Genomic DNA, 23902 nt, shown 5'->3' on the forward strand with positions numbered 1-23902 from the left:
TATCCATGTTGCTGTAAATGGTATTATTTCACTTATTTATGCCTGAATAATATTCCTGTGTGTGTGTGTGTGCCACATCTTCTTTATCCATTCCTCTGTGATTGGATACTTAGGTTGCTTCTATGTCTTTTTTTTTTTTTTCTATGTCTTTTTTTTTATAATTTTTTTTTTTTTTGTCTTTTTTTTTGCTATTTCTTGGGCCGCTCCCGCAGCATATGGAGGTTCCCAGGCTAGGGGTCGAATCGGAGCTGTAGCCACCGGCCTACGCCAGAGCCACAGCAACGCGGGATCCGAGCCACGTCTGCAACCTACACCACAGCTCACGGCAACGCCGGATCGTTAACCCACTGAGCAAGGGCAGGGACCAAACCCGAAACCTCATGGTTCCTAGTCGGATTCGTTAACCACTGCGCCACGACGGGAACTCCTTTTATAATTTTTTTAATTACTCAAATGAATTTATCACATTTATAGTTGCTTCTGTGTCTTGACTATTGTAATTAGTGCTGCTGTGAACATTGGGGTGCATGTATCTTTCTGAATTATGGTTCCGTCTGCCTATATGCCTAGGAGTAGGATTGTTGGATCATATAATTCTGTATGTATGTATTATGTATGTATGTATTTTTGTCTTTTGGGGGCCACACCTGTGGCATATGGAGGTTTCCAGCCTAGGGGGTGAATTGGAGCTGTAGCTGCTGGCCTATACCACAGCCACAACACATTCAGGCGTCTGTGACCTACACCACAGCTCACGGCAGCGCTGGATCCTTAACTCACTGCCTGAGGCCAGGGATTAAACACCTGTCCTCATGGATACTAGTTGGGTTCATTTCCGCTGAGCCACAGCAGGAGCTCCTGTTTTTATTTTTTTATGGACGCTCTGTACTGTTCTCCATAGTGGCTGAACCAATTTATCTTCGCACCAATAGTGTAGGAGGGTTCCTTTTTTCTCCAGGGAGGGTGTGCTTTTAATTACATTTTACGCTATACATCCAGAGAGTTCCTGTTGTGGTTCAGCAGGTTACAAACCCGCCTAGTATCCACGAGGATGCAGGTTGGATCACTGGCCTCACTCAGTGGGTTAAGGATCTGGTGTTGCCGTGAGCTGTGGTGTAGGCTGCAGGTGCAGCTCGGATCCCATGTTGCTGTGGCTGTGGTGTACGCTGGCAGCAGCAGCCCCAGTTCAACCCTCGCCTGGGAACCTCCATATACTGTGGGTCTGACCCTAGAAAGCAACCCCCCCCAAAAAAAACCCCAAAAAAACTGTGCATTCAGGAGCCATTCTACTCCTAAGGATCCAGTTTGACCTGTGTTTACTGTGTAACCACTCCCCGAAGAAGAGACAGGACATTTTTGGTTGGTGACCCAAAGGTCCTGGCAGTTCTGCCCTTTCTGGCCACCCCACTGGCTTTTGTTTGCTTTGGACACTCACCCGTGTGGGCTTGTGTGCACTTGGCTGCTTTCTCCCACATTCTCTGCACGGCGTGCATGTGCCACACGTGTGCACGTGTGTGTGTCAGGACTTTCTTCTCTTCCATTGCTGGGCTCTGTTCCCGTATCTCTTGGCCGTGACCTCTCTCAGGCTCTCTTTCACTGAGCAGAAGTTCTTGTTTCTGGCGGAGTCCAGCTTGTTCGTCTTTTCCAGCTAACGCACCACTTCTCCACGGTCCTGGTATTGCCTTTTTGTTCCCCCGCCGGATTTACTGCTTGGACTTTTGGGGAGAGTTGGCTTGGAGAGCAGGAACTGGGCTTGGGGCGCGGTGAATGGGCTTTAAAGTCACATGAGAAACGTGAAATCAGTTGTATGAGGGTCGCAGGCTTGGAGGTAATTTTTCCATCTTTAAAGATTAAAAATAGAAAGCAACATTTGAAACAGATTTGTAATTGAAGCCTAACCAAACCTTGGTGAGCTAGGGATTTTGGCATTACAGTCTGGTGTTCTGGGAGTTCCCGCTGTGGCACAAGGGGATCGGCAGTGACTTGGGGAGCTCTGGGACTCTGGTTCAATTCCTGGCCCAGCACAGTGGATCCGGCATGGCTGTGGCTCAGATCTGATCCCCTCTGTGGGAGCTCCATATGCTGTGGGGTGGCCAAAAAAAAAAAAAAGATCTGGTGTTCTGATTCTTGTGAAACCGAGGGAGGGTGGCAATTCCGAGCAGACCCCCAGGGCAGCCATCAAATGAATGGGTCATTCTAATCCAGACCCTCTCCGGAGCCCAGGCCTGATGTTTGCAGGGAGCTGTAGCATCAGGACCATTAGCCCAGCCCTAGCTGTCCGGGCCCTGCAGCTCCCAGCACCAAGCGGCTCTGGCCCCCTCTCCTTCTTTCCAGGGCTCTCCCAGGCTTCTGGCTCCATCTTTGGCCCTTGGAGGACCTGAGCCTGCCCTGCTTCCTGCGGGCAGCCTTCCTGGGGCAGAGTGGGCAGAGGCGGAGACCTCTGGCAGGCGGGAATCCTCCTCCCATGGTTCCGAGTGGCTTCTTTCCCTCTGTTCATAACCCCTGCCCTGCCAGCCGCGCCCGGCTTTCCCTCCTCGGTGTTAAGAAAGCGGAGTGTTTGTTTTCATTCGCCACATCTGGAATCACAGTGAATGTGCTTTTCCAAGCTGCACATCCTTGTTTCTGCCACAAAGAAAACGCACACACACCAAGACTCACGCACACGTGTGTGCTCGGAGGATGCTCACAACCCCGCCTGGGGACACGTATCCACTCGCACCTGCATATGGAGACACACACGCCAGGACTCACCCACGTGTACTTGGACCCACCTCTGTGCTCACACAGACATGCCTTATGTGTACACACCCCAGGACACTCACAGGGACGAGTGGGGACATCTACCTACACCTGGACACCCCCTCCCAGGATAAACTGGGACATGTGTGCATTCACACATTGGAGCATGCGTGTGTACACACGGGGACACACCCACATCCATGTACATGCCCACATCCACCAGGGCGTAGACCCACTGCAACGTGCACACCAGGACACACATATACACTGGGACACACGTGCACGCTGAGACGCGTGCACACCCACCCAGGAATGCAAACACTGAGATTCTAAAACACACACACACTGGGGTGCACACACGCAGAGGCTTGAGTAGACCCCCTCGTGTGGACACACAGACCTGGTTAAGACATGAACTCAAGGGAAGAACGGATCTGGGCAGAGGCTGTGTTTCCCCAGGCTGCCGGGCGATCCCTGTCCGGGGCTGTTGGAATAATAGGGGCCGCTGCCTGAGGCCCAGAGCCTGGGCTGAGTTTTCACAGGTGAGCCCAGAATCTGTATTTTGAGTGTAGCGGGAACGCCTATCCCAGGAGCCAGACCCTGCAGGGTCAAGTTTCAGCTCTACCACTTTCTCGCTGGGTGACCTCAGGCAAGTTACTTAACCTCTCTGTGTCTTAGGATCTAAGCAGGTGACACACGTGCCCTGTTCACAGCAGAGTCTGGCACACAGTGCTGTGTGTTTATTAAATAAAATCCACCTTTTTTGCTTTTCATCCGAGGGGCCTAGAACCAGTGCGCCCCTGTCCTGAGTCCCCTCCGCCCCCCACTTTTGCCTTCCTTTGGCTGAAGGCTTTGGTGTCCTTGTGTAGAGGTGGCTGAGCAGCTGAGGTGACCCTTGTCCGACTTGGCCTGGGATGAGTCGCTGCCACTGGGAGGGTCCCTGCAAGAGAGCAGCCTGGTGGAGCTGGGCAGGTGGGACAGTCTGACCCCCCAAAGATGGACTGGGTCTCCTCTAGCTCCTCCAGGAACCAGACCAGGGATCCCCAACATGTGCTTTGGAAGAGTCTTGGTTTTCAGGCTTTTCAAGCTGGTTGATAGACATGGCCATTATTAAAAATTAAATGACGTAAGCTTGCTGTTGGAGAAAACATATTACAACAAAGCCAACAGACACTTCATATCTAGTGCTCTTATTGCACACACCACATCCACATCCTTGGGCTGATTTATGTCACTTGTCGTGTAGGGACCTATCACAGGATGTGTGCTTGATGCGGACGCCCCATCTCTTCCCAGCTCCCTTGCAGTGACTTAGCTGAAATCAGCCAGGCTGGGAGCGTTGACACCATGGAAATTGGCACCCACTGTTCATCATACGCTTTCTTTTTTGTCTTTTTAGGGCTGTACCTGCTGCATATGGAGGTTCCCCCAGACTAGGGGTCAAGAATCAGAGCTATTGCTGCCGGCCTACGCCACAGCCACAGCCTTCATTTGGGATCCAAGCTGCACCTGCAACCTACACCCAAGTTCACCACAACGCCAGATCCTTAACCTGCTGAGTGAGGCCAGGGATCGAACCCGAGTCCTCATGGATACTAGTCTGGTTCATTACCGCTGAGCCACGATAGGAGCTCCTGCATATTTCACACATCCTAGGAGGTGGCAGAAGCTGTGCCACCCTCTATGGTGGGTCCTGATGCTTGGTCTGGGATCCTCCACTATCTTCTGCCCAGAAAACCTGACCCCCGCCCCTCCTCCCCCAAACTGGTGATTTAGCCCAGGCTTTCTCCTCCCTGGCACTGTTGGCATTTGGGGCTGGATTGTTTGGCAGGGGGGGAGAGCTGTCCTGTGTCTTGGAAGATGTCTAGCAGCATCCTTGGTCTCTGCCCACTGGATGGCAACAGCACTGACCCTGAGTTGTGACAACTCACAGTGACTGCCAAATGTCCCTGGCCCCACGTTTGCTTGAGGTGCGGTCCTCCATCCTGGATGCCCCTAAAGGGTCATCTAAGGGCGTTTAAGAAATGCTCCATGCAGGAGTTCCTGTCATGGCTCAGTGATTTAATGACCCTGACTAGGATCCATGAGGACGTGGGTTCGATCCCAGGCCTCACTCAGTGGGTTAAGGATCTGGCGTAGCTATGAGCTGTGGTGTAGGTCACAGACATGGCTTGGATCTGGTGTTGCTGTGGCTGTGGTGTAGGCTGGCAGCTACAGCTCTGACACGCCTTACCACGGACAATTTATTCAGGTGGGGGGCCAGGGCCTCTGTATTTTTAGGAAACGCTCCAGGCCCTGTCTGCAGGTGACGGGGCCTGTGAGGGATCACTTACTAGGCTTCTTGGCTGGGGTGGGGGCCGCTTTCTGTCCCCAGCCACTGCTCCAGACCCCGGGGACCAGCCCCAGCGCCTTCCTGGGCATCTCAGCTCTGGTGCACAACCTCTGTGTGTCTGTGGACGGGCCCTGCGGGCAGCTGCCCGGTGTTGGCTCCCTCGTGAGGATGCTGGGAGAGGCCTTGGGAACCAACTGCACCTGCCAGGAGCCCTCGGACAGTGGCCAGGTGAGGACAGTCTGTGTCCCAGGCATGGTCCCTTGATGGGGCCCCGGTCAAGTGGGCGAGCTGTTGGCTCGGTGGGTAGGCTGGGCGCCCCCACCAGGCCTCGAGGCCCCACTGCCATCTTGTTTTAGGTCCAGCTTGTGCTGAAGGCCATTGGCAACGCTGGCCTGGCGGCCACGGCTCTCACCCCCACGCTGAGCGCTTGTGCGACCCTGAGGAGCTGCCCCCCTGAGATCCGGCTGGGGGCCATCCAGGCCTTCCGGAGGGTTCCCTGCTCTGCGGACGTGAGCTCCTGTGTGCTCTTTCACGGGGGTGGGCACTGGGCGGCGGTGGGTCTTGAACCACTGTTCACTCACTTTCTCCTCTGCTCATTCATTCATTGGCTGAGCACCTGCTGTGTGCCGGCCAGGGCATTGCCGTGAATGGGTGTCCAGGTCTCCATAGAGAGCCTGTGTCTTCTGGTCTGGGAGGTTTATATTCATCAAATAAATAAGCATATGATTGCAAACCAACCACAGAGAAGCCACCTGTGCTGCAGACCATCTGGTTCTGGGGTTGGCAAGCTGTGGTCCATGGTCCACAAGCTTGCTGCCTGTTCCTTTGTCTTTTCTTTCTCTCTCTCTCTCTCTCTTTTTTTTTAAATGATTTTTATTTTTTCCGTTATAGTTGGTGTACAGTGTTCTGTCCGTTTTCTACTGCACAGCAAAGTGACCCAGTCACACGTATATGTATCCATTCTTTTTCTCACGTTATCCCCCATCAGGCTCCATCACACGTGACTGGATATAGTTCCCTGTGCGATGCAGCAGGATCTCACTGCTTATCCACTCCAGAGGCAATAGTTTCTTTTGTCTTTCTTTTTCCTCTTGGCCACCCTACAGCATATGGAGTTCCAGAGCCAGGGATCAGATCTGAGCCTCTGCTGTGATTTACATGGCAGCTGTGGCAATGCCAGACCCTTTAACCCACTGTGCTGGGCTGGGGATCCTGGTGCTGCAGAGATGCCACTGATCCTGTTGTGCCACAGCGGGAACTCCTTACTGCCTGCTCTTGTTTTTTTTTTGTTTTGTTTTGTTTTGTTTTTTGTCTTTTTTGTTATTTCAGCGCCCCACCTGTGGCATATGGAGGTTCCTAGGCTAGGGGTCGAATCAAAGCTACAGCTGCCAGCCACAGCAGCGTAAGATCTGAGCTGCATCTGTGACCTACACCACAGCTCACCGCAATGCCAGAACCTTAACCCACTGAGCAATGCCAGGGATCGAACCCGCAACCTCATGGTTCCTAGTCGGATTCGTTTCCGCTCTACCATGACGGGAACTCCTGCCTGCTCCCGCATGTGAAATTTTGCTGGAACATGGCTGTGCCTGTTCGTTTACGTGTGGCCTGGGGCTGCTCTTCTGCTTTCTTGCTGCATCTTCAGAGTGGAGTAGTTGCAAGGGAGACTGTATGGCCTGCAAAGCACTATCTTTCTCTTTATTGGGAGTTTGCTGACTCCTGAACTAGTAGCTCCCATCTCACTTCGAGTCAAAACCAGAGTCCTTGTAGTGACTCCTGGGGACCTGTAATCTGAGCACTGACCCACTAGTACCTCTTGGCTTCACCTCCTACGTCCCTGGCTCCCCCCTCCTCACCAGCCAAGCTGGTCTTCCTGTTGTTCCTCAAACCTGCAGGGCTCACCTCTGTCCCAGGCCATTTGCACATGCTGCTGTCCTTTCCTGGACCACTTTTCCCTGGATCCCCTGGCTTGACTCCATCACCTCCTGAAGGCCTTGACTTAAAAATAACTGCTGTGGGGATTGTCTTTGGCTATTTTCTCCTGAGATTGAACCTCCCAGGTCCCCAATGCCTTTACTTCCCCATTTAATCTTTCCTTCTTTAGCACCTATCACCAGCTAATGTGTTAGATCATTCACAGACTGGTCTTGTTTACTGTCTGCCTCTCTGCACTAAAATATAAGCTTAAGGTGGACAGGCAGGTGTGCATGGGGTGGGTTGTCTTGCATTCAACTGTCATGCAGCATCTCGCACAGTGCCAGGCATGTAGTAGGTGCTCGCTAAGTATTGCTGCAGAGTAAAGGCCTGTGCTATGAAGGAAACCAGGGGTGGAGGGAGGGAGTCACGGGGGAGGGGAGGTAGCTTGCTTGGGAAGGGGGCTGGGGAATACCCCTAGAGCCAGTGCCTTCCATGTGTTGGTTACTGTGCGGTTTTTGTGAATGAAGTTTTCTCAGATTGCAGCCATGCCTGTTTGTCCATCTGTGGTGGACATGGACGAGGCTCTGGGCTGGGGCTGTGGGAGGACGGGGATGAGCAGGGCCTGGGGAACCCACTGCCTCCCACAACTGGGCCACAGCTGAGAGGGTCTGGAAGCAGTGGAGACATCCAGAGAGCAGCGGCAAGGTGGCGGGGTTACCTGCTGGGGCCAGGGCAGATGAGGAGACATCGCGCTCCTGGGTGGAGGCAGGTGGGTCCTGGGTGACGACTTTCTCTCTGCCCGAGCCAGCGGTCCGTGCTCTCCCGCCTGTACCAAAGCCCCGAGGAGGATGCTGAGATCCGCATCAACGCCTACCTGGCCCTGATGAGGTGCCCTGACGAGGGGGTGTTTGCCCAGGTGCAGCGTACCCAGGCAGAAGAGCAGTCCACCCAGGGTGAGCAACAGCAGGTGGGGGTCAGGGGGCTGGGGCTGGCTTGGGTCCTCCCCACTGGGGATAGGGGTTTAAGAACGCACTTGCGTTCCATCCCTGGGATGTCTTCCTGTCCCCTTCTCTTGCTAAACCAGCTGGACCAGTGACCTCTCATGCTCACCTCACCTATGCGGCAGCTGAACACCCCTTGAGAAGTTTCTTCTTTCTGGTCCTCAGTTTCCTCATCTGTAAAATGGGCTGGAAGAGACTGAGTTCCCTTCAAGGTCTGGGCAGCTCATGGCATAGTTCTTGGAGGAGAGATTCAAAGCAGAGAAGGGACAAATGTCTGTGACTCTCAGATCCCTTCTGGGGTCAGACAGGTTTTTTTTTTTTTTTTTTTTTGCTCCACCCACGGCATGTGGAAATTCTGGGGTCAGGGATTGAACCTGCGCCATTAAAGTGGCCCGAGCTACAGCCAGATCCTTATCCCATTGAGCCACCTGGGAATTCTGGAAGTTCCCTTTAAACAGGTGCAACTTCAAAAAATAGGTTCAACTATTCTTTTTTTTTTTTTGTATTTTAGGGCCACCCCTGTGGCATATGGCGGTTCCCAGGCTAGGGGTCTAGTCAAAGTTGTAGCTGCCAGCCTACACCACAGCCATAGCCCTGCAGAATCTGAGCCCTGTCTGCGATCTACACCACAGCTCCCAGAAATGCCGGGTCCTTAACCCACTGAGTGAGGCCGTGGATCGAACCTGCGTCCTCATGGATACTAGTCCCATTGTTCCTGCTGAGCCATGATGGGAACTCCAGATTCAAAAAATATTTACATGGGGCACAGTGAGTTAAGAGCCTGGGGCCTAACAGCCTGGCTTCAAATCCCAGCTCAGCCACTTCCTTACCTGGGTGTCTTTGGACAAGTGACTAAACCTTTGTGAGCCTCCATCTTCACACCTGTGGAATGGGGATAATAGAGTACCTTCCTCATGGAGAATACAATGGTTTAATACAGGAAGACATTGGGAATATTGTCAATGCCGTGTGCATAGACCTTCCTTTTTTTTTTTTTCTTTTTTCTTGTCTTTTCTAGGGCTGCCCCCGTGGTGTATGGAAGTTCCCAGGCTAGGGGTCTAATCAGAGCTGAAGCCGCCAGCCTACACCACAGCCACAGCAATGCGAGATCCAAGCCGTGTCTGTGACCTACATCACAGCTCATGGCCATGCTGGATCCTCAACCCACTGAGCAAGGCTAGGGATCGAACCCGCAACCTCATGGTTCCTAGTCAGATTTGTTAACCACTGAGCCATGATGGGAACGCCTAGACGTTACTTTTAATATTGTTATCACCATTACTGTTATTATTAGGTAGCCACACTTTCAAAGCAGACCGCACGATAGAAGTGGAAAGTTAAAGTCTGCCTTCCTCTTCCCCTGCTCCCTACGTCCTGCTTCCTGAAGGCACCAACCGGGCCCAGTTCCCTGGTGTATCCCGTCAGAAGTTGCAGCGTGTATAGGAGTACAGATGTGTGTCTCCTTATCAGCAGCACCTCAGTGTCATGTTATACATGGTGTTGAGCCTCTTGCTTCTGCCTGCGGTGTGTCCGGGAGCTCTTTCCACCTCAGGGCATTTGGACTCTTATCTACGGTGGGGGCTGTTCTGCTAGGAGCTTAAACCATAATCCACTATTCCAGACCCCACTGAAGGCCGTGTAGATTGTTCCCAGTCTTTGGCCACGAGGAGCAATGATGGAAGTGAGCCTCTTTACACAGCATCTTTGGGTCCTCGTGCTAAGCCAACTATAGGATAATTTCCCAGAAGAGACCTAGCCAACCTAAAGGTGCACACATTTAAAAACCTGATGTGTGGCGTTCCCATTGTGGCTCAGCAGGTTAAGCACCTGCCATAGTATCCATGAGGATGTGGGTTCGATCCCTGGCCTCGCTCAGTGGATTAAGTCTCGGGTGTTGCCGCAAGATGCAGCATGGGTCACGGCTGCGGCTTGGATCTGGCGTTGCTGTGGCTGTGGTGTAGACCAGCAGCTGCAGCTTCGATTTGACCCCTAGCCTGGGAACCTCCATGGGCCGCAGGTTCGGTCCTAAAAAGAAATAGGGAAAAAAAGTCTGATGTGAGCTGTTAAACTACCTTCTAAAGAAATGGCAACTACCCCCCATCCCCTTCCCAAAGAAAGGAGATGGTGATGCTAGAAGCTGCAATTCGTTGTGAAGAGACGGCTGTTCTGCGGCCACACGCTGCCAAGCCAAGGCCTTCAGAGGGGTCAGCTAAGGGGCAGCTTTGATGGAGGCCGTGGGGTACTAGGCTTATGTATTGCCTGATGGGAGCAAAAGCTACCCTTGCTCTGTTCCATGGTAGATTGTTCTAGAAGCTCCCTGATGGCCATCCTGAGAGCGTGAGACAAGCAAGAGGATTAGGCTTCCCAGTTAGAATAATAGCCTTGGTGCTCTCTTTTCTCCCTCCAGAGAGCCCAAGAGGGTCCCCATCACAGACTGCCCCTTTCCCAGCCCTGAAAGACACACAGTCCTTTAGGTCTGGGCTCTGCTCCTAACTGATCTGTGTGAACAAGCCCTGGGATATGGGTCATTAGTTCATTTTACAGATGAGATGAAACTAAAGCTCAGAGATGTGGAGTGACCAGCCCAAGGTCACACAGCTCCTAAGTGATGGAACTGGGATTCAGACTTGGGTCTGACTTTCAAGCCAGGGCGTTCCCCACAATAACCTCCCTTTCCTTCTGGAAAGCACGTCAGAATGTCCTGCCCGGTTAGCTTTCCAGGTTCCATCAAGGCACTGCTGTTGGCTCTAGTTAGAATTCTGAGCAGCCCCTGCTGGGTGGAAATAGCAAGACCCAGGATGGGGGATCGGGGGTCTATTCTCTGGGCTGTATCAGTTTCGGTCCTCCTCCATCATCCTCCCCTCCACTCCCTGCTGGCTGCTGCCGGACCCCAGTGGGCTCCTTCGTGTGGAGTCACCTCCTGCAGCTGCTGGAGACGGACGACCCCCTGAAACGGGCCCTCCGGGAGGCCATCCCCGAGAGCATCCTCAGTCGAGAGTTCCATCCGGAGACCTGGAAACATTCATCCTATTCTGACGTCACCTTCCACTCAGGTATGGCCGTCCTGGGCAAGTGCCTGCTCTGGGACCACAAAAGCTTTGGGACCTAGGATTTCTTTCTTTCCTTTTTTTCCCCTTTAAAATTTTTTTTTCGATGGTTTTTATTTTTTCCAAGATAGTTGATTTACAGTGTTCTGTCAATTTCTGCTGTACAGCAAAGTGGCCCAGCCATACATATATATATTCTTTGTCTCACATTGTTCTCCATCAGGCTCCATCTCAAGGGACTAGATACAGTTCCCTGTGCGATACAGCAGGATCTCATTGCTTATCCACTCCAAATGCAATAGGTTGGATCTACTAACCCCAAACCCCACTCCCTCCCCTTCCTCCTCTCCCTTGGCAACCATAAGTCTGTTCTCCATGTCCAAGAGTTTGTTTCTTTTCTACAGGTTCATTTGTGCCATAGATTAGATTCCAGGTATAGGTGATATCATATGGTATTCGGCTTTCTCTTTCTGACTTCCTTCACTTAGTATGAGAGTGTCTAGTTCCATCCATGTTGCTGCAAATGGCATTATTTGGTTCTTTTTTTATGGCGAGTAGTATTCCATTATACCACATCTATATATACCACATCTTCTTAATCCATTCATCTGTCAATGGACATTTAGGTCGTTTCCATGTCTTGGCTATCGTGAATAGTGCTGCAATGCACATGCAGGTGCATGTGTCTTTTTCAAGGAAAGTTTTATCTGGATATATGCCCAGGAGTGGGATTGCTGGGTCCTGTGGTCGTTCTATATTTAGTTTTCTGAGGGACCTCCATTCTGTTTTCCATAGTGGTTGTACCAATTTTCATTCCCAGCAACAGTGCAGGAGGGTTCCCTTTTCTCCACACCCTCTCCAGCCTTTGTTATCTATTGACTTGTTAATGGTGCCCTTTCTGACCGGTGGGAGGTGGTACCTCATAGTGGTTTTGATTTGCGTTTCTCTAATAATTAGTGATGTTGAGCATTTGTTCATGTGCTTGTGAGCCATCTGTATATCTTCTTTGGGAAAATGTCTGTTCAGGTCTTTTGCTCATTTTTCAATTGGGTTGTTGGTTTTTTTGCTGTTGAGTTGTATAAGTTGTTTTTATATTTTGGAGCTTAAGTCCTTGTCCGTTGCATCGTTTGAAACTATTTTCTCCCTTTCTGTAGGTTGTCTTTTTTTTTTTTTTATGGTTTCCTTTGCTGTGCAATCTTTTTCTTTTTCTTTTTCTTGCCTTTTGGGGCCATACCTACAGCATATGAAAGTTCCCAGGCAGGGGTCAAATTGGAGCTGCAGCTGCCCGCCTACAACACAGCAACACAGGATTGGAGCTGCATCTGCAACCTACACCACAGCTCACAGAAATGCCTGATCCTTCACCCACTGAGCGGGGCCAGGGATCGAACCTGCATCTTCATAGATACTGGTTGGGTTCATTACTGCTGAGCCCTGACAGGAACTCCAAGGGACCCAGGATATCTAAGCCTTGGGGGCAAGTGGCTCAAGGTTGCAGTTTCCCAAATGTCAAATATTCAAATGCCACCTGCTGGATTTTATCCCCTCTATATTCCTGTAGCACCTGCCATTCTTGTCTGAAGAGGTTGAAATTAGTTAAGGACAAGCCATTTCATAGCATTCCTTGGACTACTGCCATCTTTTCTCTAACCTGGGGACTGGGGCTAAAAGGGGATTTTCTATCCCTCTCAGCAGTGGAAGATCAGTTTAGCTCTGGAAAAATGAGGCAACCCTAAAAAGAAATGCAAAGACCATGAAGCGCCGTTGTTGAAGTCTCCTGGCTTCCTGCCTGCTGAAGGCTGTGAACTTGAGAACTGTTTTGCTCTGGGTTAAAAAGGGAAATGAGTCTCAAAGGGAGATGGCTGCCTTCTGGATGTAATTAGACAGAATCAGAAAGGGATCCCGTTCTAGCCTAGGCACCCCAACCCCCTCCGCCACTCGGCGAGTCCGAGGGTGGGGTGGAGTGGGGTGATCGGGCTGCCCCTTCTCTGCCAATCAGCAGACGTGGGCACATCGGTGACCTTTCTGTCCTTACTTTCCCTATGCCCTTGATAAGGCTTAAGTCTGAGCTCCCCATCCCGCCCGAGAGGATGCACCATGTGTCTGGCGATGTCCTCTAGGTGGCCGGCTCCTGCCCTGTGAGCAGCACCGTGTACACTGACCTTCTCTCTCTTCTAGCGTCGGGCAGCCTGGGAGCCAACCTGGAGGGGATCCTTCTTTTCTCCCCAGCCTCCTTCCTCCCCCGTTCTGCCACGGCCAACCTGACCATCCACGCCCTTGGTTGTGCCTTCAACCTCCTGGAGGTAAAACGGAGCTTGGCTTCAGCCTCCTCAGAGCCTCTCCTGGGATTGGGGCCAGAAATGAGCCCGTCCCTCCATCTTTCCATCCACCTGTTGTATCTGTCGATCTGCACCCACATGTCGCACATTTCAGCTCCCGACAGCTACGCATGCATTTATCTGCCTGTCCACCCATCCACTGACCCACACTGATCCAAACATCTGCCACCTACCCCTCCCCTCCTTCTCCCTCCCTCTCATCCATCTGGGTATTCCCATCTCGCTCCATCAACCCTCTCACCTACCCAGGTGTTCTCCTGGTCATACACCCATCCCCCCACCCACCCACCCATCCATCACACACCCATCCCTTTATCTGTCTCTCCATCCACCCTATCCATCATCCATCCAGACATCCATCCATCCCTCTCATCCACTTATCCATGTATGTACCTCCCACCCATCTGTTCCCTCAGTCGTCCACCCATCCATCCACACACTCCCTCTTCCATACATCTAGGCATTTGGCCATCTGTCCATCCATCCATCCCTTTCATCCATCTATCCATGTATGTACCCTCCCACCCATCTCTCATCCACACCCTCACCCACCCATCTGTTCTCTGTCATTCACCTGTTTACCTATACACCCGCCCATCCACACGCTCGTCCATACGACTGTACGTTTTCCTATCTGTTTATCCATCCATCCATCCTTCTTCCGTCTATTGGTTTATGTGCCCTTCTACCCGTCTCTCCATCTCCCCTCTCATCCACCTATTTATTCCTCTACCCGCCCACCCATCTCTTCATCTCTTCTCCCACTTATCTGTTCCTCCATCCACCCACCTATCCAGCCATGTTCACACAGCCAGCCACCCGCCTCTCATCAGTTGCTCAATGTCTCTTCTCCCCAGCATGTGCCAGGCACTCTGCTGGGCTCTGAGAACATGATGCACAAAAGAAACGTGATCCCTGCCCTCGTGGGGCTCACGGCCCAGAGAGGTAGATAAGAAATGAGCAGCCACAGTGATAAAACAGGGGCACCTTGGAGTAGCGTGTTTAGGGAGGCAGAGTTCGAGCTGAGATCTGAAGGACGATCAAGCGCATTGTGTGAGGAGCTGAGGCAAGCGCCTTCTGGGGTGGGGGCCAGAGGGTGCAGAATTCCTGGAAAGAGGAAGGGCTTGGTGTGTTTAAGGAACAGGGGAGCGGAGAATGGGAGGAGGATGAGAGAACAGAGAGGGAACGGGGCCATGTCACAGGAGGCTTTTGAATGGGGGAGGGTTGTGATGTGATTTGAGTGTTCGGGTTATTGCGGGGGAGGGTTGTGATGTGATTTGAGTGTTCGGGTAAATGGATTCTAGTGGAGTTCCTGTTGTGGCTCAGTGGGTTATGAACCCTCGACTAGCACAGGTGAGGATGTGGGTTCAATCCCTGGCCTTGCTCAGTGCGTTAAAGGATCCAGCATTGCCGCAAGCTGTGGTGTAGGTAGTAGATGCCGTTCAGATCCTGTGTGGCTGTGGCTGTGGCTGTGGCTGTGGTGGAGGCCAGCAGCTGCAGCTCCTATCCAAACCCTAGCCTGGGAACATCCCTGTGCCACAGGTGCGCTCCCTGAAAAAGACCAAAAAAAACCCCCCCAAAACAAAACAAAAAAACCCCAAAATGAAAATGGATTGTGGGGAGTTCCTTCTGTGGCACACTGGGTTCAGAACCTGATGGCAGTGGCTCAGGTCGCTGCAGAGGAGCAGGTTCGATCCCCAGCTCAGAGCAGTGGGTTAACGTAGCTGGCAATGCTGCGGCTGCAGCATAGGTCTCAGCTATGGCTCGGATTCAATCCCTGGCCTGGGAAAGCGTCCGTATGCCGTGGGTGAGGCCATTAAAAGAGAAAAGAAACGAAAGAAGATGGATTGTGGCGGGCAGTCATAGAAGAGGGAACATCTCTGAGGCCATAGGTCCAGCAAACTTCTAAGGTAATAAATTACCGAGGGGCCCTTGCATCTCCTCCCCCAGGTCCCTGGAGCTTTCTGTGGTGGTGGTGGGGGGGGTGCTCTGTGCCCTTGGGCAGCCCTTTCTGATTTATGGAGCACAGGAGCCTGTATCATCCAGACTTTGCCCACTGGGCATCCGGGCTTAGATCTGCCAGGGACTGACCCTCTGGTGATTTCTCTGCAAGCGATCTCAGAGATACCCGGATGGGAGGATGGATGGACAGGTGTCTGGGAGGATGAGAGGGTGCGTGGATGGGTGGAGGGATGGAAAGGATGGAGAATGAGTGGACGGATGGGCAGCCCGTAGGAAGGAGGGCCTCGTTTTTTCATCCATTCCATGTTGAGCATCAGCCAGGGCAGGCGTTCGTCAGGGTTGTCCAGACAACTAGAACCAGCAGGATCAGGGAGGCTGACCAGTCCCAGATCTGCAGTCGGCAAGCTGGAAGCCCAGGAGAGCTGATGTTTCCGTTTGAATTTGAAGGTAGGGAAAGAAAAATGGTGCCCCAGTCTGAAGGCAGGAGGAATTCTCTCGGATGTGATTTTGGTTGAGTCAGGCCTTCCACTGATTAGAGGAGGCCCACCCACCCTGTGGAGGGCGATTTGTCTGTTGATCTCAATGTGAAACATGTCCACAGACGCTCTCACAGAAACACCCTGGAATTGTTTGACCCAACATCTGGCACCCTGTGGCCCAGTCAAGTAGATAGAGAATTAACCATCCCACCGGGCCTTGAGTGTGCTCAGTGAATGAGACACATGTCCCTGCCGTCATGAAGCCAAGGATCCTGCAAGGGAGACACACACAGATTCGTCAGAGTGTGACCTTGGGGTCGTGTGCTTGGCACTCAGAGGAAGGAGTGATAAATTTGGCTCGGCTGGTATGAAGAAATCAAGGAAGGCTTTCTGGAGGTGGTGACTTTGAATCAGGTGTCAAATAATTGGTAGGAATTCTTGCTGTGCAGCATTTGCCAGGCAGATATGTAGCTTGTTGATTTCCTGAGATTGGACCTATTGGCACTTGGGCCTGGAAAGACCCTAGGGAACCCAGGGACCCTTGTTCAAGTACCCAGCCCCACAGCTCTTGGTCGCCCCTGTGACTGAGTTAGCCCTCCCTGAGCCCCTGGCTTTCCTTCCCAGCTGGGACTCCGCCTAGAAAATGCCGAGGAATTGGCCCGCAGGCTCTTTGGTCCGAAGTCTGTCCGGGGGCAGGAAGAGGAGCCACGGGCCCAGTCTGAGAAGCCCCCAGAGCCAGAACCATGGCCCACACCAAAGCCAGCCGACCCCGCCTGTCCAGAAGAAAGGTCCAGAAAGCTGAGAGACCTCCAGCAGAAGGTAAGGCAGCACCTGCGCGCACCACATGGCTCCCCTGTAACAGGGTCACATGCCAGCTTTGGCGCAGGGGACCTAATGTCCTTGAACCCTGAGCCTGCCCTACCACCCCCTTCCAGAAGCAAGTTGCTGGTCCAGATCCGAGCGCTGCTACCTTGTCTTATTTATTGAAGCATCACCTACCGAGAAAAGCGCCCAGAACACATGCTTATAACCAGTGCCCAGGCCATAGTCAGGTCCCCAGAGGTCCCCTTCTTTCCCCTTCTTCTGGTTTCTCCACCCATAACCAAGGGTAACCACTGTCCTGACTCCTGATGGCATCAATTGGCTCTACTTTTTAAAAATCAGCTTTGTCGAGGTATAATTGATCAACAATAAATGGCGTGTGTACGAAGCTACCATTGGATAAGTTTTGACATATGTGCAGAGCAAGAAACCATCACCAGCTAAATTAGCATAACCTCACCACCAAAGGTTTCTTTGTGTTTTTTAATCCCTTCCTTCTGCCCCACCCTGTCCCCTACTGTGATAGGCTTTTTCTGTCATAATAGATCAGTTTTTGGAATGTTATGTAAATGGAATCAAGTGGCATATGCTTTTTTTTTTTTTTTTTTTTTTTTTTTTTTTTAAAGCCTGTACTCCTTTTTGGCCTGACTTCTCTCATTCGGTATAGTTCTTTTGAGATGCTTCCATCTCGTAGGATATACGAAGAGTTTATTTCTTCTTGTGGCCAAGTGGATAGACTGCAGTTTTATGTAGTCACCTCTTGAGAACCTTTGTGTTATTTCCACGTGGAGCTGTTACAAATAGGCTGCCATGGAAATTCATGTATAAGTCATTTTTTTTTCTTTCTTCCTTTCTTTTTAGGGCCACACCTGCGGCATTTGGAGGTTCCCAGGCTAGGGGTTGGATTGGAGCTGAAGCTGCCGGTCTACACCTCGGCCACAGCAATGCAGGATCTCAGCCGCGTCTGTGACCGACACCACAGCTCACAGCAATGCCAGATCCCCAACCCACTGAGCAAGGCCAGGGATCGAACCCGCGTCCTCATGGATACTAGTTGGATTCATTTCCGCTGTGCCACAATGGGAACTCCTACAAGTCTTTATGTGAAAATATGTTTTCACGTCTCTTGTGTAAATAATCTTAAGGATGGGATGCCTGGCTCATATGGTAATTGTATGTTGAATTTTCTAAACTGTTTTTGCAAAGTAGTCGTATCATTTTGCATTCCCACCAGCAGTGGATGAGATTTCTCATTCCTTCGCATCCTTACCAGCACTTGATGGGATTAGACTTTTTTTTTTTTTTGTCTTTTTGCCTTTTCTAGGGCCGCACCTGCAGCATATAGAGGTTCCCAGGCTAGGGGTCGAATTGGAGCTGTAGCCACCGGCCTACACCAGAGCCACAGCAATGCAGGATCCAAGCCGAGTCTGTGACCTACACCACAGCTCACGGCAACGCCAGAACCTTGACCCACAGAGCAAGGGCAGGGCTCGAACCTGCAACCTCATGGTTCCTAGTCAGATTTGTTAACTACTGCGCCAAGGCAGGGAACTCCAGGATTAGACTTTTTTAATGTACATGTTCCTCATGCTACTGATGCTGAGCATCTTTTCATGTGCTTATTACTCATATGTCTTTGGTGAAATGTATGTTCAAATACTTTGTCCTTTTGAAAAAACTGGATTGGTTTCTTCTTAGTGAGTTTTGAGAATTTTTTTTGTTTTTTTGTTTTTTTTGGTCGCACCTGTGCATATAGAAGTTCTTGGGCCACGGATTGAACCCGAGCCACAGCAGTGGCAACACCAGATCCTTAACTGCTAGGCCACCAGGGCACTCTGAGTTTTGAAAGTTTTTTTTTTTTCTTCTCCCTCTGGGGCACTTCAGGCAATGGGAGTTCCTGGGATGTGGATTGGATCCTAGCTCAGCTGTGATCTGTGCCGTAGCCACAGCAACACCAGATCCTTTAATCCACAGGGCTGGGCCAGGGATCAAACCCATGCCTCCTGAGCCATTATAGTTGGATTCTTAACCCACTGTGCAACAGTGGGAACTCTGGGAATTCTTAATCTCTTCTGAACACAAGGCCTTTAGCAGAGATGTGGCTCGCAAATAGTTTCTGCCAGTGTCTTTCCACTCTCTTAATAGTGCTTCTGAAGAACAGATGTTCCTGATTTCAATGGCATCAAGTTTATCCCTTTTTATAATGCAGTGTTCAGGGTGTCACAGCGAAGGACTCTTTGCCCAGCACAGTGCTACTGAGATCCTCGGCACCCCGGGAGAGCGCCAGCGTTCTCTCTCGGTGAAATTCTTGCCTCTTCCATATTCCGCCCTGCAAAACCCACCCACCTGGGTCTCCCTGGATCCCCAGATCCTCAACTCCGTGGATCTGCCATGACCTCAGGCAGAACTCGCTCCAGGCGGTCAGCTGGGGCTCACCTTGCTAGTTTCTGTCTCTGGGGTTCACGGCCTCCTTTACCTGACAGCTGGGACCTCGGGAACTCGTGTGTTCCATCTGTTTCCTCTGAGTTTCGAGGTGCCCCTCGTGGGGAGACAAATCCAGTCTCCGTTACTGCTGCCTGGCTGGCAGCAGAAGTCGCATCCACATCCTCTTGTGAACTTGATGTAAGTATTCAACCATGTACTGTAGTTTTTATGTTTTTTTATTTTTTGTTTTCCAGGGCCACACCTGCGGCATATGGAGGTTCCCAGGCGAGGGGTTGAATCAGAGCTGTAGCTGCCAGCCTACACCACAGCCATAGCCACGCAGGATCCGAGTTGCATCTGCGACATACACCACAGCTCACAGCAACGCCGGATCCTCAACCCACTGAGTGAGGCCAAGGAACCTCATGGTTCCTGGTATGGGTTTCTGCTGCGCCGCAACGGAAACTCCCATTCCCCATGTACTTTAAAAGAAGGGAGGTGAAATGGACTCAACATAAAATCAGCCATTTCTGTGTATCCCATTCAGTGACATTTCCTCGCTTCGCTGTGTTGTGCAGCCAGCACCTCTGTCTAGTCCCCAAAATGTTTCCATCACCCCAAGGAGACCCCACACCCATGAGCGGTCCCTCCCCGATCCCTCACTTCCCAGCCCCTTGGCAACCGCTCATGTGCTTTCTGTCTCTGTGGATTTATCTATTCTGGACGTTTCATGTAAACAGAATCAGACAGTAACTGGCTTTGTGTGTCTGCCTTCTTTCACTGAGCAGGTTTTTGAGGCTCGTTTGTGTCATAGAATGTTTTCATACTTCATTCTTTTCTTTTTTTTTTTTTTTTTTTTTTTTTTTTTTTTTTTTTTTGCTATTTCTTGGGCCGCTCCCGCGGCATATGGAGGTTCCCAGGCTAGGGGTCCAATCGGAGCTGGAGCTACCGGCCTACGCCAGAGCCACAGCAACGCGGGATCCGAGCCGCGTCTGCAACCTACACCACAGCTCACGGCAACGCCGGATCATTAACCCACTGAGCAAGCGCAGGGACCGAACCCGCAACCTCATGGTTCCTAGTCGGATTCGTTAACCACTGCGCCACGACGGGAACTCCTTCTTTTTTTTTTTTTTTTTTTTTTTTTTTTTTTTTTATTTTTTTTTTTTTATTTTCTTTTTTCTATTGTACACATAATTCGTTTTTTAAAAAATTGAAGTATCGTTGATTTACACCCTTGCGATAATTTCTGCTGTGCAGCAACGCAATTCAGATTCCTTTGCATTAGAGGTGATTACAAGATATTGACTATTGTTCCCTGTGCTCGACAGTAGGTCCCTGTTTTTATCTTTTTTATGTATCTGTTAATCCCAAGCTCCTGATTTTTCTCCCCCCCCCGACCCTTTCCCCTTTCTGTAACCCTAAGTTTGTTTCCTATGTGCGTCTGTTTCTATTTTGTAAATAGGTTCATTCAATTTTAGTTTTTAATTTTTTGACTTTTTTAGGGCCACACCCACAGCCTATGGAGGTTTCCAGGCTAAGGGTCGAATGGGAGCTGTAGCTGCCGGCCTACACCACAGTCACAGTAGTGCCAGATCCGAGCCACCTACACCACAGCCACAGCAACACAGGATCGGAGCCACGTCTGCAAACTACACCACAGCTCACAGCAGTGCTGGATCCTTCACCCACTGATCGAGGCCAGGGATCGAATCCACATCCTCATGGATACTAGTCTGATTTGTCTCCACTGTACCACAGCGGGAACTCCCCAATAAGTTCATTTATATCATGTTTTAGATTCCACATGTAAGTAGTAGAATACATATTTGTCTTTGTGTGGCTTCACTTAGTAGGATGGTCCATCCAAGTTGATGCAGATGGCATTGGTTCATTCTTTTTTCCAGCTGAATAGTATTCTGTTGGGTATGTATGGCACATCTTCTTTCTCCATTCAACTGTCAGTGGCCATTTGAGTTGCTTCCATGTCTTGCCTATTGTAAATAGTGCTGTTGTGAACATTGGAATATATGTATCTTTTTGAATTAGAGCTTCCTCCGGATATATGCCCACGAGGGGGATTGCTGGATCGTATGGTAGTTTTGGTTTTAGATTTCTAAGGAAGCTACAGTTCTCTGTGGTGGCTGAACCGGTTTCCATTCCCACCAACAGCCTAGATGCTGCCGTTTTCCCCACACCCTCTCCAGCATTTGTGAACTTGTAGACTTGTAGCATTTGCGAACTTGATGCTGGCCATTCTGACTGCTATGAGGTGGTACCTCATTCTAGTTTTGATTTTCATTTCTCTAATACTGAGCAATGTTCAGCATCTTTTCATGTGCCCGGTGGCCATCTCTGTGTCTTCTTTGGAAAAATGTCTGTTTAGATCTTTCTGCTCATTTTCTGATGGGGTTGTTTGGTTTTGGATATTCAGCTGTATGATCTGTTTGTATATTTTGGAAATTAGTCTCTTGTTGGTCGCATCGTTTGCTAATATTTTCTCCCAGTCCATGGGCTGTCTTCTTGTTTACGGTTTCCTTTGCTGTGCAAAAGTTTAGAAGTTGGTTGAGGTCCCAGCTATTTATTTTTGCTTTTATTATTTCTTTTGCCTTGGGAGAGGGACCGAAGGAAACATCGGTACAGTTTATGTCACAGAATGTTTGGCCTCTGTTCTCTTCTTGGAATTTTATGATGTTAGGTTTTATATTGAAGTCTTTAAGCCATTTTGAGTTTATTTTTGTGCGTGGAGTGAGGGTGTGTTCCAGTTTCATTGATTTACATGCAGCGGTCCTGTTTTCCCAGCACCATTTGCTGAAGTGACTGTCTTTCTCCCATTGTACATCTGGCCTCCTTCATCAAAGAGTAGTTGACCATAGGCGTGTGGGTTTATTGGGGGGGCCTCTATTCTGTTGCCTTGATCCATATGCCTCTTTTTGTGGCTTCATTCCTTTTTAAGGCTGGATAATATTTCGTTGTATGAATGGACCCCTTTTTGTGTGTCCTTTCATCTGCTGAGGAACTTCCAGTTTGTTTCCATCTTTTAGTGACTGTGGATAATGCCACGCACGTCCTCTTTTTCGTACCTGTGTTCTATTGCTTAAAACATGTTCGTGAGATCCTTCTGTGTTGCAGCGGGATCATTTGCTCATTCTCCTTCCTGTGTAGCGGTCCATGGTGAGACTACCACAATTCCTTTATTCATTTACTTTAAAAAAAAAAAAAACATTTTAAGTGTTGCTGTCATGGCTCAGCGGTTAACAAACCCGACTAGTATCCGTAAGGATGGGAGTTCGATCCTTGGCCTTGCTCAGTGGGTTAAGGATCTGGCATTACCATGAGCTGTGGTATAGGTCGCAGATACAGCTCTGACCTCATGTTGCTGTGGCTGTAGTGTAGGCCGGCAGCTACAGCTCCGATTGGACCTCTAGCCTGGGAATCTCTATATGCTGTGGGTGTGGCCCTAAAAAGACAAAAAAAAAAAGAAGAGAAAAACATTTTAAAACATTCAAGTATAGTTAATTTACAATGTGTTAGTTTCAGGTGTACAGCAAAGTGATTCAGTCATATATATATTATATATATTATTTTTCAAATTCTTTTCCATTATAGGTTGTTACAAGATATTGAGTGTAGTTCTCTGTGCCCTGTAGTATGTCCTTGTTGTTTCTCTCTCTCTCTCTTTTTTTTTTTTTTTTTTTTTTTTTTTTTGTCTTTTTGCCATTTCTCGGGCCGCTCCCATGGCATATGGGAGGTTCCCAGGCTAAGGGTCTAATCAGAGCTGTAGCTGCCAGCCGGCGCCACAGCCATAGCAACGCGGGATCCGAGCCATGTCTGCGACCTATACCACAGCTCACAGCAATGCCGGATCGTTAACCCACTGAGCAAGGGCAGGGATCAAACCCGCAACCTCATGGTTCCTAGTTGGATTCGTTAACCACTGCGCCACGACGGGAACTCCCCCGTTTTTCTATTTTATATGTAGTCATATATAATAGTCATGTGTATATGTTAATCCCAAATTCCTAATTTATATCTCTGCCCCCCCACTCTCCCTTGGTAACCATAAGTTTGTTTTCTGTGTCTTTTGGTCTATGTCTGTTTTGTAAATAAGTTCGTTTATATCATTTTTTAGGTCCTGCATATAAATATCATATTTATCTTTCTCTGACTTACTTCACTTAGTATGATCATCTCTAGTTGCATCCATGTTGCCACAAATGGCATTATTGCATTCTTTTTCATGGCTGAATACTATTCCATTGTATTTATGTAATATCCTATTGTAAATAGTGCTGCAGTGAACATTGGAGTGCATGGATCTTTTCTTTTTTTCATTTTTTAAAAGTCTTATTGATGTATAGTTGATTTACAGTGTCGTGATCATTTCTGCTTTACGGCAAAGTAATTTAATTATACATTTACACATATCCATTCTTTTCCAGATTCTTTTTCCATATAGGTTATCACAGAATATTGAGTTCCCTGTGCTAAATGGTAGGTCCCCACTGACCATCCATTCACATGCAGTAGTCTTTATATGCCAACCCCAAACCCTCAATCCATCCCTCCTCAAACCTTTCCTCTTTGGTAAGGGTAGTTTGTTTTTAAAGTCTGTAAATCTGTTTCTATCTTGTAAATAAGTTGAATTTGTATCACTGTTTTATTTTTTGCCTTTTAGGGCTGTGCCCTTGGCATATGAACGTTTGCAGGCTAGGGATTGAATCAGAGCCACAGTTGCCAGCCTACGCCACAGCCACAGCAACGCAGGATCTGAGCCACATCTGTGACCTACACCACTGCTCACGGAAACGCCAGATCCTCGATCCACCAAGTGAGGCCA

At 49.9% G+C, this 23902-nt stretch overlaps 1 protein-coding gene across 1 annotated transcript in view; it reads left to right on the forward strand.

Moving 5' to 3' along the window:
* The window catches only part of APOLTP (apolipoprotein lipid transfer particle homolog), a 177211-nt gene that overhangs the window by 33998 nt on the left and 119311 nt on the right, over positions 1 to 23902 (forward strand). The window contains exons 11-16 of the mRNA XM_021086611.2: positions 5114 to 5299; positions 5428 to 5580; positions 7797 to 7941; positions 10884 to 11042; positions 13215 to 13339; positions 16441 to 16635. Coding sequence (XP_020942270.2) covers positions 5114 to 5299; positions 5428 to 5580; positions 7797 to 7941; positions 10884 to 11042; positions 13215 to 13339; positions 16441 to 16635 — 963 coding nt within the window. The remainder of the gene's footprint in view (positions 1 to 5113; positions 5300 to 5427; positions 5581 to 7796; positions 7942 to 10883; positions 11043 to 13214; positions 13340 to 16440; positions 16636 to 23902) is intronic.

Source organism: Sus scrofa, chromosome 3 (genome assembly GCF_054392235.1).
Source record: "Sus scrofa isolate SSC_HxYL_T2T_F1_AM1 chromosome 3, Sscrofa_HxYL_maternal_Yorkshire_Landrace_v2.0, whole genome shotgun sequence".
Taxonomy (NCBI): domain Eukaryota; kingdom Metazoa; phylum Chordata; class Mammalia; order Artiodactyla; family Suidae; genus Sus; species Sus scrofa.